The sequence below is a fragment of the Dendropsophus ebraccatus genome, chromosome 3, assembly GCF_027789765.1.
Source record: "Dendropsophus ebraccatus isolate aDenEbr1 chromosome 3, aDenEbr1.pat, whole genome shotgun sequence".
NCBI classification, from domain to species: Eukaryota; Metazoa; Chordata; class Amphibia; order Anura; family Hylidae; genus Dendropsophus; species Dendropsophus ebraccatus.
The window spans coordinates 64,588,616-64,602,818 of record NC_091456.1 but is presented as its reverse complement, the minus strand read 5'-3'; the positions used below and the strand labels follow the sequence as shown (position 1 = coordinate 64,602,818).

At 41.4% G+C, this 14,203-nt stretch overlaps 1 protein-coding gene across 2 annotated transcripts in view; it reads right to left on the bottom strand.

Annotated features, from left to right (window-relative positions):
* JAK2 (Janus kinase 2) overlaps positions 1-14,203 on the bottom strand; it is a 173,149-nt gene that overhangs the window by 63,465 nt on the left and 95,481 nt on the right. Inside the window, exons 1-2 of one of the 2 annotated variants that reach the window (XM_069961927.1) lie at positions 12,803-12,881; positions 1,290-1,435 (exon numbers count right to left, since the gene is read on the bottom strand). In XM_069961927.1, coding sequence (XP_069818028.1) covers positions 1,290-1,363 — 74 coding nt within the window. In that variant the 5' untranslated portion in view covers positions 1,364-1,435; positions 12,803-12,881. Of the gene's footprint in view, positions 1-1,289; positions 1,436-12,802; positions 12,882-14,203 lie in introns of those variants that run through there. The other variant, XM_069961926.1, reaches the window with a different exon arrangement.

Genomic DNA, 14,203 nt, shown 5'->3' with positions numbered 1-14,203 from the left:
GCAGTGTGACTGCCGAAGTTCCGAACACTTTCCTTGACAGCTGAAGGTCTAATACTTACCTCCATGTAGTCCGATCGGCGATCTGTTCATAGAGAGGAGTGAATTTACAGTACTAAAGAAGCAAATCGCTTTGTTATCTCGGCAGTCGGCTTATCAGTCTGCTGCCTTTTATCTCAGTGGCCGTGATTCCACCCCATTTGCCCAGCTTTTTGCATGAAAATTTTTTATGGCTTCATAATTAAAGCTAATGTACAACTAGGTACATCACTTTGTGTTTTTTTTTTTTACATGAACAGAGCAGCGCCCGCATGGGTATGTCGGTGGCGCAGTCCCTTTTTTGAACCACCGCCTGGTTTCGCGGCTCAATTATAATCAATAGAGGACCATCATAGAGGGGAAGTGAGATCGCTACACTAGCAAGATATATATTAAAAATATGTTAAAAAGCAATCAAAAGTCACATCTAAACCAAAAATTTACTGATAAAAACTACGGATCATGATGCAAAGAACAGGCCCTAATAAAGCCCCATAAATAGATTGTAAATGATTGTAAGAATCAGAACTGAGCAATTTTAAGCATATTAATTAAAACAACAAACTTTACTTTAAAAAAAAAAAAAAAAAAAAAAAGTCATTAAATGAAACAAAAAGGTAAATAAATTTATCATCATATGATTTTAAACGCATACTGTAATACAAACGACACATCAGATTTACTGTAACTTTTATAGCGTTTTTTTTGTTTCCCCATACATCTTAAGGTAAAATAAAAGGGGTCATGAGAAAAAAAAAAAAAAAAAAAACCTTAGGGCTCCGTGGATGAAAAAAAATAAAGGTGAGATGGTAATAATGAAAACGGAAAAGTGAAAGTAGACCCTATTTTGAGGCTATGTTCACACACTGTAAAATAAGGGTAAAATATAGCTGTATTTTTAGGTCAATGTATGACCGTATTTTCAAAATAAAATAATGCGATCCACTGAAGTCAATAGGAAACTGGACAGCAGTGCACAAACAGCACAGAATGACGACTGTGAATATGACCGTCCACATGCTTATTATTTTCCCTCTGCAAAATTTGACCGTTTTTTTTCTGCATCTATTCACGCATTGTTTTATGCCCACTCAAAACTTATTTTATTTTAATTTTACTGTGTGTGAACCCAGCTTGAAGTAGTGGTGCAGACTATATGAATTTATCTGTTGTATTATAACTGAGCTTTTATATAATGGGGTTTTTATCATTTATTGCACTAGTTATTGAACATAACATGGAATAAATCTTACCTGTGAGAATTGTATATGGCAATAGGGCTTTCATCTTTTTCACTGGCCATGCGCATCATATCAAGAACAGCCATTCCGAGGCACTCCTCTTGTGTTTCATGTGTTATTGGTACTGTTATCCAGCCATTAAGAAAATCATCTCGCCACTTGGGGAAAAAAAAAAAAGAAGAAATGATAGTTTTGCAAAATAGATAAATTCTAGTAACATTTCAAATTCGAAATTTGAAATAAAAAAACAAAAAACAACACACCACCACGCTGACAAAAAGTCTTCTCAACTTATACCAATTCATTTTGTGTTTAATGATGGGAATATTTGGTTAATAATGAAGAGCAGAACAAGGCAATACCGCTGCGTGTATGTAATTCTGCTGGCCGCTTAACCCCTTCAGCTCCGCTGTGGTCCTGCTCGGCTCCCGCGCTGTACACATTACCTCTTCTCGCTGCATGGGTCCCCGCGTACTGCTCTCCCGCCCGGCCAATCAGTGTGTTGCCCTGCCGCAGCCACTGACTGGCCAGGCGGTAGAGCAGTACGCTGGGACCCCGTGCAGCGAGGACAGGTAATGTATACAGAGCGGGAGCCTGGCGGCAGCTGAAGGGGTTAAGCGGCCGGCAGAATTACATACACACAGCGGTAGTTCAGATCGCTGTGTGTATGTAGTGAAAGTGATCTGTCAGGACCTAGCCGACTCGCAACGTTATTAACGCTGAGAGTCAGTACGTGTGAACTGAACTGTAATAATACAAGATACAGAAGATGCCTTTTGCTCTGATTTTGTATCAATATTGGCAAAATCGCAGCAAAAATTGTGCTTTTTTAGTGAACTGCAATAAAGTTTTACCACTTTTGCTGTGCCATGTGTGAACAAAGCCTGATGCAACTTAAAACGACATTGTCACCCCCACTCTATGTGCGTTTCTCCTCAACATCCACAAGCTTAGATACTGCACATTTGATATATACCTTTATAAAACTTGTTTGTCTCTTCCTTGTGATCTAAAATAGCTTTGTTTCATTGGTGGGCAGTGTCACCTAGGTGGCTTCACAGCAGTTTGGTCATCTCTCTCTTGGGAGAGGTGGCTCAGCTGCCATAAAGGCCGGCCTAGGTGACACTGTAAGTCGATGAAATTAAAGTGACACTGTTGTCCCCTTTTTGCATTGTGACTTCTCTACACAGGTGTAAAGGGAAAATTTAGCAGTTTTCATACCTTATTTTATATCATACGTCATGGTGCTTGTTCCAGTAAAAAGTCATCTTTTGTCATCTTTGGATTGTGCTACCTGGGCGGGGCTTCATGGCTGAAGCACCACTTATCCCCGCCCACATCGCCCCGTGGCTTCATCTGCGCATAGGTCCCGCCCCCTCAGCGGCCTTTGGTATGGGCCAACCTAGAGGGGGTGGGGCTTAGACATTTAGTCTGGCCTGTTCCAATGGTCGTTGAGGGGGCAGGGCCTATGCACCAATGATGTCACGTGGGCGGGCCTACGGCTGTGATGTGGGCGGGGCACAATCCACAGATAATAAACGTTAACTTAAGTTAACTTTTTACTGGAACAAGCACCATGATGTATTATATAAAATAAGGTATGAAAACTTCAAAATTTACCCTTTACACCTGTGTCATAATGCAAAAATCACTTTAGGTGATTTTAGAGCAGAAAGAAGACACAGACAAGTCTTATACAGGTAAACATTAAATGTGCAGCGTCTAAGATTATAGATGGTGAGAAGAACTGCACAGAGTAAGGAAGGGTGACAATATCACTTTAATTCAATCATCAAATCAAGCAATATCTGAGAGAAGAAAAAGGTAGAGGAAAAACTTATTGCAGAGATAGACCTTAAAGAGATAGGGAAAAATGAAGAACTACCTTCCCTAGGCAGACAATCATGCACAGCCCCTCACAGATAAGGTACGTCACCAAGCCCTTTTTTTCATGACCACAGGACACTCTTGATATGCCATAAATAGTGATGTGCAGACTTGCCAAATAGTTTGGCATTTGAATCCTGATGGCTGAAAAAGTTGTATGTAGCCCAAAGGAGTCCTGAAAAACATGGATACAGCCATAACCTGAACCCGGCCAGAAGAGAAAACCCTATCATCCTTCATGGAAAACATGTCCATACAGTGGCGCCCAGAACACTGCGTAGCCCCTGCTGTGACTGAAGTGCATCACACACAGCATGCTAATAGCCGCTGAAACCCTCCCGAACACCAGTGCTGGAACAGATAGACCCTGAATTACATCATTTGGAGGTTGTCGCGTCGTGCTTCAGGTGGTGAGAAGCCTGGGGCTCAAGCTTAGTACGGCAGCTCCTTTCCAGAGACACCGCTTGGGTAACCTGATGCCAAGGTAAGTATGTCTGTGGACCAGGCGCCCACAGTCTCTGTCTATCCTGGTTTGTAGAGGGTGCAATCCCACACTTGCCATCCTGCTCTCAAGGTAGCAAACAAAACTGGGGCTAGTAGGATGGTCCAGCCTTTTATGCAAAAATCCACTAAGTATGCATGCTCTCCAAGAGTACTGTCATAGGGCGATGTGGTATAATTTATTTTTTTTTTAACACAAGAGTTTTCCTAACCACCCAACTGACCCCAAAAATAAAAATTCTTTCTTCTGAGAACCAATTTAGTAGAACTACAAAAGGTCAACTTAGGTCAACACTATATTACTGAAAATTCGGTGTGTATTATTAGAATAATTTTGCTAGAGAATGCCATCATACTCATGAGTGGTTTCTATTTTTAAACGTATAGAGACAGAATACTCTTAGCACTATCAAGGCTCCCCCTCTTGGTAATGAGCCGGACGCCTGTGAAAATCACCCGCTGTTTGACTCCCCCACTTAGCATACGGTGTTGCTCACTATTAGTAAATACAGTCAATTGATAGATTCAGCATAAAGAAAACAGTGGCACACACAGACTTGTGTCTATTAAAACTTGTTCTATTCCGTGCAGACAAAAATAGGACATGGATAATGGCAAGTTGGTGAGTGCCACTGTTTTCTATATGCTGAAGGTTTCTATTTTATGGTATTACCCAACTATAAAAGGACATTGTATGAATCCACATCACCATCCAAAATCAACGTCTTCATGAGGGATGGGGAACCTTTGGCCCTCCAGCTGTTGCAAAAATACTATACCCATCATGCCTGGATAGCCAAGGCTAAAGCTTTGGCTGTTCAGACATGATGGGAATTATAGTTTTGCAACAGCTGGAGGGCCGAAGGTTCCCTATCCCTGGTCTACATCTCAAAAAGCCTGAACAGATTTGTAGCAAAGCCTTTATGTTATTTATTTTGTTCATGAGTGTTATACAGAGATTTTCCTTACTCACTGATCAGTTAGTCTGTTTTCTTCCACTACCACTCATGCTATAACATTGAAAAAAACTAGTAAATTTGGGGCTGGTCTTAGGCCCAGTGTGGCCCTGGGCAAAATGTAAAAGTATGGCCCTAAGTGCTCAGATATTGTACCATAATGGTAAATCATAAGGTGGTCTGACAAGAGTGTTGCTCAAGAACACAAGCCCCCAACATGCACACAAAATATTTCTAGCCATTGGTACCAAGCAATACAGCAGTAGGGTAGCTTTACACGTAACAGAATCACAGCGGATTTCACACTGCGAGTTCACAGCAAGATCTGCTGCCATTCGCCTCTTGTCAGTTTTAATAGGATTACATACTTGCAGCGTAACTGCGATCCCGCTGTGAGTATGTAAGCGACAGCCCCCTTAACCCCCCTGTGGCCAGGTGCCTACATTATCAGACCACACTCCTGCTTGTTCTGTGGCCCTTGACAATTGTCATTTGCCCACCCTAACACTGGCCCTGAGTACACCAAAGTAGGGTATATGTGTGTCAGCTTTTAGAAGTGATGGAAGAAAACTTGCCATTTGGAGTGCTGTAGTATTTTCCACAGTGTCTATTCCATATAGAAGCAAAAACAAGGTGCTTGTTTTTGCTTGTAAATGCGATAAACACTGTTTGAAGTTGACTTGACGTTTGGAGTGCTGCAGTATTTTCATCACTTCCATGAAGGAGGAGATGGTGAACAGATCTTCTGCTGCTGGCACCAGTTGCGGTAGCTGTGCCCTTTGCTTGTGTTGAGTATATATTACACACACATACATCCACACATATACATTGGAGGCGTTTGACAGGGTGGAATGGGAATATTTGTGGGAGGTCATGAGCCAATTTGGTATTTATCCAGGATTTATCAGTATGGTAAAACTGCTGTATAATGGAGTGCATGCTTCTCTGAGTGTGAATGGTAGTCTGTCGGATGCATTTGACTTGGGCTGGGGTACGAGTCAGGGGAGCCCCCTCTCCCCCTTGCTGTTCGCCCTAAGTATAGAGCCGGTGGCTATTAAAATCAGGTCGGACCCGCTTTTGGCTGGTTTTGGGGTGAGCGGCGAGGTGGACAGGGTGTCACTCTACGCTGATGACGTGCTGTTATATCTGAAGGATCCGGCAGTGGGTATCCCCAGAGCAATAGAAATATTTGAGGTTGTGGGCAGGTTGTCCGGATTGGCTATAAACTGGTCAAAATCGGTCCTGATGCCTCTTAATCCTGAATTGACTTTTAGTTTCTCCTCTCTCAGGCAGCTCGGGCGGGATGAAAGTTTCAGATATTTGGGAGTGAGGGTGATTTTGAAGCTGAACATCTGTAGTATGCTTGCTGAAATGGAAAAGAAAGTCGCAGTGTGGCAGAAACTCCCAATTTCCAAGACTGACAAAATGGTGTTTTGTTTAAGTCTATATGCCTCCCAAAACTTTTGTTTTTATTTGGGGTTTCCCCGGTTTATGTTAAGGATAAGCATTTTAAGAGGATCACAGCAATTTTTAATTCAATAATTTGGGGCCGGAAAAGAGTACGCCTGAAATTGGACCAGTTGACGGCACCGAAGGATAAAGGGGGACTGGGGTTGCCTGACGTTAAGTTATATCATTTGGCCTCCCAGATTTATTGGTTTTCCACGGTAGGATTTGAGAAATTTCTGGATATGGCAAGGAGAGGTGGCCTTATTGAACCCCTGGATATTTTTCAGAGACTTGAAGCAGGGGAATTGGAAAATGGTGCATGTAAAAGGTGGACTTTGGTGAGAGCTAGTGTCAAGACTTGGAAGGAATGGAAAAAGATGATGGGGGTGAGGTGTTTCTTTGACTTCGCTCCGTTGTGGTATAATTTTAATTTGTTACCCGTATATAGGTTGGGGGCATTGAACCTCCTACAGGCCACAGGTATTGAGAACATCAGGGATGTGGTGGGGATAGGAGGTTTGAAATGTTGGCCGAGCTTGAAGGGGGAGTTCAACTTGTAGGATAATGCTTGGTTGATAAGGGCTGGAAAGGTTTTGCTGTCTAGCCCGGAATCAAGTCATAAGTGGATTTAGAAGGAAAGTGGGGAGGAAAAAATGCATATCATATGTTTATAAATATCTTCAGGGTCAGACAGTATTTGAGTTTAAGAGTCGGGGAAAGTGGGTACACGACTTGGGGGGATGGAAGACCCTGAATTGGCCAACTATATATAAGAATATTAGAAAAGTATCAGTTGCCGCACATCACCAGTTAATTCAATTAAATTTGGTACATCGAGTATATTATACACCTGTTTTCTTGTGTAAAATTAATAAATGGTCTCATAGTGGTTGTCCTAGGTGTGGGAGGGAAGAAACTGGGTATGTACACTTATTATGGAACTGTGACAAAATCAAAATTTTGTGGAACCATGTGTTTGATAAAATAAAAGAACTGTGTGAGGTAGATATACCAAGGGTTCCCCAGCTGGCTATACTGGGTGATACTTTCGGCTTGGAACTACCTAGGAGAAAGGTAAAACAATATTGAGGATGTTGTTTTATGTTAAATTGGCTCTGGTTAAGAACTGGATTTCTCCAGTCTCGCCGGGGGTCGGGAGTTGGGAGAAATTAGTGATACTGTATGAGACGTACTATTAGGATCTACAGTGTAGGTACAAGGCTATTATGAGGTTTTTTTTTTCCCTTCTTTCCGGCAGGCGGGGCTGGGAGGAGATTGGGTGGGCTTGGGTTTCTTTTATATGGAATTCTTCTGATCTGTATATTTTATACACTTTGTATTACATGTATTGTGTTGTGAAGAATTCTTTGTTTGCCATACTTAATTATTATTATGTAAAAAAGGTGAAAAATGTTTAAATAAAGATAAATAAAAAAAAAACCTTGAGACTCATCGGGGACTCAATTGATTAACAATGACATATAGTAAGTTAGTGCTAAAATTAGGAAACAGGAAATAAAACTACACAAATACACACACATATGAATATCAGATATTCCCATTCACACAGTAGTTGGGAGTACTAAAATATCCTGGAACTTTTACAATGACCTAGTATGAACAAAGATAATAGGCCAATGAAGGAAGTGAATAAAGTTCTTGTGTAACAAGACATTCACATAAGTTAGTCTTCCAACTTATTAGGCTAATTTCCAGGGGCAACTAAGCTGGTTATATTTAGGGTAGTTGCATAACATGATAAACCAGACGGAAGAAGGGAAAAATATTTATGACATAGCTTGTATGAAGAGACAAAAGCAGGGAAGTGGAAGTCACCACAAGGGAAACCGAGGGAGAAAAGAAATACTACGCTGGTCTTGTTCGTGTGGGTGTTATTGTTTGATTACAAAACAGTCAGTCATTATCTAGATGTTAGAGAAGTCTTCTCAGTGATAATAAAAAATACCACTTACTTAAGCCCTTCAGATCAGCAATATGTCTATATACGTTACAAATGCTAACGCACCATGCAGTTGCAACACATACATACGTTTCTGGCATGGAGGAATTTTAATGTATGTGGCGATGCTTCAGTGAGAGCAGCCCTGCACGCATTAAAATGGAAGCAGCTGGCATGATGACAGACAGCAGCAATCGCACTGCTGTCTGTCATTAAACCCTTAAACGCTGCGATCACAGCATTGAGGATGTCCATGATAGAAATAGTATCTGTCACTGACTGATCAGACTGCCCTTCCTGACATCCGGGGTCTCTTACCAAGCTCTGTCCTGTTGGATTGTTGATTTGCTTCTAGAGTCTGCCTCAGGCAGACTCTACATGCAGAGCGCCGATCCCACTGATCAATGCTGTGCATTAGCATAGCATTGACCAGTATTAGCAATCTAATGATGGCTTATAAAAAGTCCCCTGGGACTTAAAAAAAAAAAAAAAAAAAAAAAATCTTTTAAAAATTGTGTTTTTTTAAATCACCCCTTTTCTCTCTTTACAAATAAAAATATGTAAAATAAATAAAAACAAACATATTTGGCATTGCAGAACGCAGTATTGTTGCATGGTGAATAATGGAATGAAAAGAAGAAAAGAAAAATAATAAAACTTGCATAAATTTGCCAGTGTTTTTTCTTATCAGAAAAGAATAAATAGCATTTAAAATAGCAGGATAATAATTCTGAGAGCCTGGTTGGACTCCACCCCCCAGTGTTTGATTGCTGGTATAATCTCATGGGGAAAATGCAAAGATATTGGCAGGGGCCAGGGAAAACCTAAGAAAAAATACCTGAACACTTGGGGTAAATGGCTTGAGGGTTAATTATTTTTATTTTTTTCCCCCCTCATCTTGCCACCCCGGTGGGGAGGTTTGTATGTTATTAATGACACATGGTTTGATGCTATGATATGGTTTTAGGTATGAAAACAAAGAAGAAGAAAAGAATAAATAGCTATCAAAAATATCCATTTACACCTATATGATAAGAATAAAACAATAGATCATGGAGCAATAAATAAGCCCCCAACCAGACCTATGGGTGAAAAAAATTAAGTGTTATGGCTCTTGGATGATGAGGAACACAACCCTGCTTCAGTGTGACCTGGACATTTGTGCCTCAATGACCTTTGGTTATAAAGGGGTTATACCATCAGCCAAAAAACCATGGAATGCACCATCATGTCAGGGTCAGCTCAAACAAGAATTGCTTTGAAAAAGGAATATGTCCCCCTATAGGGCACCATTCAACCTCTTGAAAATGTCTTCTAGAGTTCTTTCATACTATCTACAGAAATGGGAGAGACAGAGACGAGAGAGAGTAAGAGAGAGAAAGAGTTCTGTCACTTCTAATTGCATTTGCTTTCTCAATCGCCTGCATATTACAAAAGATTTAGAAAAGAAATCTGCACTATAATAACTTGTGTCTGACTGCAGATTTTTTTTTGAGAAACATTTCTTGGAATTATTGAGATTTTTCTGGCTTATGAACCTGCCAGAAGATTGTCTGTAAATGGAATTTAACAGCAGCCTCCACTTTGCCAGTAGCATTGGCAAGGCAGGTACTAAACAAATGTGACAATGTTTTAACGTTTCTCCCTCTGAAGGTTTTTTTTAGAGATTTCTGGCTAGTGAAGAGTTGATGCTTAGACTTTGTAATTCTGTACTAATTTGGTCCTATAGCTCAGATGGACCACTTTGGCATACACCATGTCATTCTTTTACATAGAGTATCTAAAGACAAAGTGTTATCAACGTAATTGTTTTCCTTTAGGGGCTTTAGTTCAGGGAACAGTCCAGTCAAAGTACAAGCATGAAATGTTTTTTTTTATTTATTTATTTTTTTTTAATATCTTATCACCATACACTGATGACAATGAAACCTTTGTGGAAAGTAAAATACAGTAGCTATTATAGACCACATAAAGGAGCAGGAGGAATAAGATGTGGTGGCTTTAGAGTAGTAGACAGTTAACCATCTTTTCCTACAAATCAATACCCTGGCCACCCACTGTGCAGGAGAACTGCAAAAAGTAAATAGTGTCTGTCCCTTATCAGTGGCTGTAAACTAAGGGGACATTTATTAAGACTGGCATACTCATACGACAGTCTTAAATAAAGTCCCGCCTTCCTTTCCCTGGACGAATTTACTAAGAGGTAGATTTCTATCCTAATTTACGCGTGTGGCAGAGAAGGCAAGAATCTGGGCCTTCTCCCTGGCGTACACCAGGGCGCATCTTGATAAATCTTCCCATAAGTTCTAAATAGTCTGTACAAACAGATTTTGCACAGATCATTGAGGCAGCTATCCTGTAGCTAAACCCCATTTACCATGCAATAGGCACGTAGAAACAGTGTTAAGGCACTATTAAAAAAAACTTGTTCTGTAGATGCAATTGTAAGTATTTACAAGTCTACTTTTTTTACCTCAGTTTTGTTAATAAATCAGATTTAATAATGCAAAGCAAAAGAATAAAAATAATAATCCTTTGAAATTACATACGTAGCAATTTATTTACTTTTGATTCCAGTAAACATAAATTAAAGCTCTGAAAAAATATCCACAGGACATATTTACTGTTTTGAATGACAACACTAAGATGATGCATGAATGTTTCCAAGGTGACTTTAAAAAGTACCAATGGGCAAACCTCCCAGAAGTCCCAGAAAATACTACTGCAAAGAACTCATTTCTCTTGACTTGAACAGCAAAGCTTCAGAGACTTGTTTAGCAATATGACAGTCTGTAAAATGGGCCCTGGTATTTAAAATGCCTGAATTCCTATTAGGCGAGTCTGAGCTTTCCACATGGGGAAACAAACTTGCACGACTCATGTGTAGCTTGGGACGAGCAGCTAGATCACATGGCCACCTATGATAAATAAGTAAATATACTGGGGCAGGCTCATCACCCTTAGTGCTAAGGTAAAGTGCAGAAGCTGGCTAGAACAACCATTTAAAAATGCTTAAAGGGAATCTGTCACTAGGTTTATGCCTTCTTAAATAAGGGCATCACAAACTAGCGACAGAAATACTAAACAGATCGGTGTATTACTTACATAATTCAGTTCAGCAGTTCTCCTAATATGCAGGAGAATAGGATTATTGTCACACCCCTCCCTCTGTCCTCTAGCTGCTAATTGACAGTTGACTGCCAATCAGCAGCTAGTAGGTGGAGTTTTCTGCTTCTCATAAATATCTAGGACTACTGGTCTCATGCACATAAAGGAGAGGACTACTTATTGTCCATGTTAATGAGAAGGATATCTCAGAATCAGCTGCAGAGAACAATGTAAGTGATACAACATTCTGTTCAGCTTCTCTGTCACTAGTTTATGCCACCCTCAGATAGGAAAGTATACTGGCAGAGTCTCTAAAGACTGGGTAGAGCTTCACAGCAGTTGGGCCCCATCTCCAGGCTAGGGAGATGGTTCATCTGCGTTGAAGCCCAGCCTAGTCAACGCTGTCCATCGACGAAATGAGCAAACTATAGAGCAGAAAGAAGACGCAGCCAAGTTTTATACAGATATATAGCAATTGTGCAGCATCTAAGCTTGTGGATGGTGTGGCAAACCGCACACAGAGTAAGGAGGTGACAGTATCACTTTAAACATTTGACCACCAAGTGTCTCCCTTTTTCTCAAACTGCAGTCCATGGTCCTTCAAGGTCTTTTTTCTTATTAAAAAATAGACTAAACACAAGAAGTGACGTCATCCTAGTCCTTTGCATAGAAATGGGGATGAGTGCTACTATCAGTAGACTCTTATTACAATGATGAATGGATGTTTTATTTTTATGCCACAGAAATATAATTCCTATAATGTCACAGCAGCTGTAGTGTAGCAGTTAGAAAACACAAGAGAATTGCCAACTGAATAATACATATATATGTAAATTAGTGTATTGCAGGCTGTAGCTATTGAACAGCTACAACTCCTATCATGCCGTCATATGTTTTGTCATAAAGGGATTAGTAGTTATGCTAAGCTTTACATCAGCAGTTATAGTGCATTCCTGCCATTTTATATGGTAATTTGCATTACTGAGTCAGAATTAGGCAATAAAGGGTGATTTTTTTTTAAAGGGGCACTCCGGCGTGGGGGCTATTTTGGGATCTGGCCAGGGAGGAGGTGGCTGAGGTAAACTACTTCCACTCACCTCCCCGGTTCCAGCGGCGGGTCCCATATCGCGGCATTCCGGTCACCGGACGCTTCCTGGTGTCTGACGGGGGTTCGAGACGTGACATCTCAAGTCCGCTCAGCCAGTCAGTGACAGAGACGGGATCCCTTCAAGCCCGCTCAGATCCCGTCTCTGTGACTGGCTGAGTAGACCTGAGACGTCACTTCTCGAGCCCGCGTCAGACACCAGGAAGCAGCCGGGCACCGGCGACCGGAGCGCCGCAATACGGGACCCACCGCTGGAACCAGGGAGGTGAGTGGACGTTGTTTCCCTCAGCCACCTCCTCCCAAAATAGCCCCCCCCCCCGCTGGAGTACCCCTTTAATGTGCTAGGCACAGTTTTATACTTTTAACTGCAGGTACTATATTGCTTTTCTTATTGAACTCCTGCCCTTGCTAGGCAGGTTGTGTAGGCAGATGACATCACTTCCTGTACACCCTTACAGAGTTTAGGAGAACTGCAGATAAGGTGAGCAATGGAATGGGGCTAATTAATGCCAAAGCAAAAGGCTAGAAAAATAAATGAACAGATCGGTGTATTACTTACATAATTCTGTTCAGCCGTTCTACTAATATGCAGGAGAATAGGATTATTGCCACACCACTGCTCCTACCCCCCAGCTGCTGATTGACAGTTGACTGCCTATACAGAGCATGGACAGATAACTGCCAATCAGCAGCTAGTAGGTGGAGTTTTCTCCTTCTCATGAATATCTAGGACTACTGGTCTCATGTACATAAAAGAGAGGACTACCACCTATTGTCCATGTTATTCAGGAGAATATCTCAGAATCGGCTGCAGAGAACAAAGTAAGTGATACGTCATTGTGTTCAGCTTCTCTGTCACTAGTTTATGCTAGCCTCCGATAGGAAAGCATACTGACAAAGTCTCTAAAGACTGGGTAGAGCTTCACGGCAGTTGGGCCCTATCTCCTGGCTGGAGAGAGGGTCCATCTGCATTGAAGCCCAGCCACTGTCCATCGATGAAATGAACCAAATATAGAGCAGAAAGAAGACGCAGAAAAGTTTTATACAGGTATATAGCAATTCCACAGCATCGAAGCTTGTGCAAAACACTAGAAAAATAAAAAGGGGTCACTGATCAACCAAGTCTGCAGGTATTTTTTTTAACAATTGATGAACAGTGCACTTCAAAGGAAAACTAACAACAGGTTAGAAGCATCTAACCTGCTGTTATGTCCCTACAGTACATGAGGCAGTGAGGACGAAGGTAATTTTCTTACCTGATCTTAAGCGCCATTTTCAGGAAATTTGTAGTTTAATTTAGATGCTAAAAAGGCAGTTTGGTGCACTAGGGGCAGGGCTACTATCCCCAGTGCATTGTTCCGTCCGGCTCGCCCCTTCTATTAAATATTTATCTGGCGCTTTGCAGTGACGACATCAATAACACTACAAATTTCCCAAAAACAGCGCTGAGGATCAAGATAAGAAACTTACCTTCAGCCTCAGCGCTCCAGTGCGATATAGGGACATATCAAACTAGAAAATAATTAACTACACTGCCCACACCCTGCCTGCTCCAGTTCCAACTCAGGTCCCTCTTTTTTCTTACACTGATGACACACTTTTTTGTATCCTCTGATGTTACTAACCTGCTTCTATGAGGCTGCAATGTATTTTATGCCCTCAAGAGAGGTGGCACTGCACTAGAAATTTGAGTTCGATACCAATACAATTTTTTTTCAATGCTCGATACCAATTCGATACTTAATAAATTGTATTTTTAAAAAAGACAAAAACACAAGAATAGAAATGCCCCCCGCCGCCCGACTGTCAGGTCTGTACAAACCAATTTATGTTCCTTTAACCCCTAGGCGACCCTGGATGTACCCGTACAGCCAGGGCTGCCTCCATGTGTTCAGAGCGGGGCCGCGCGGCGGCCCCGCTCTGAACCGCCATGGCCCCGGGCGCTGCTCGTAGCCCGGGA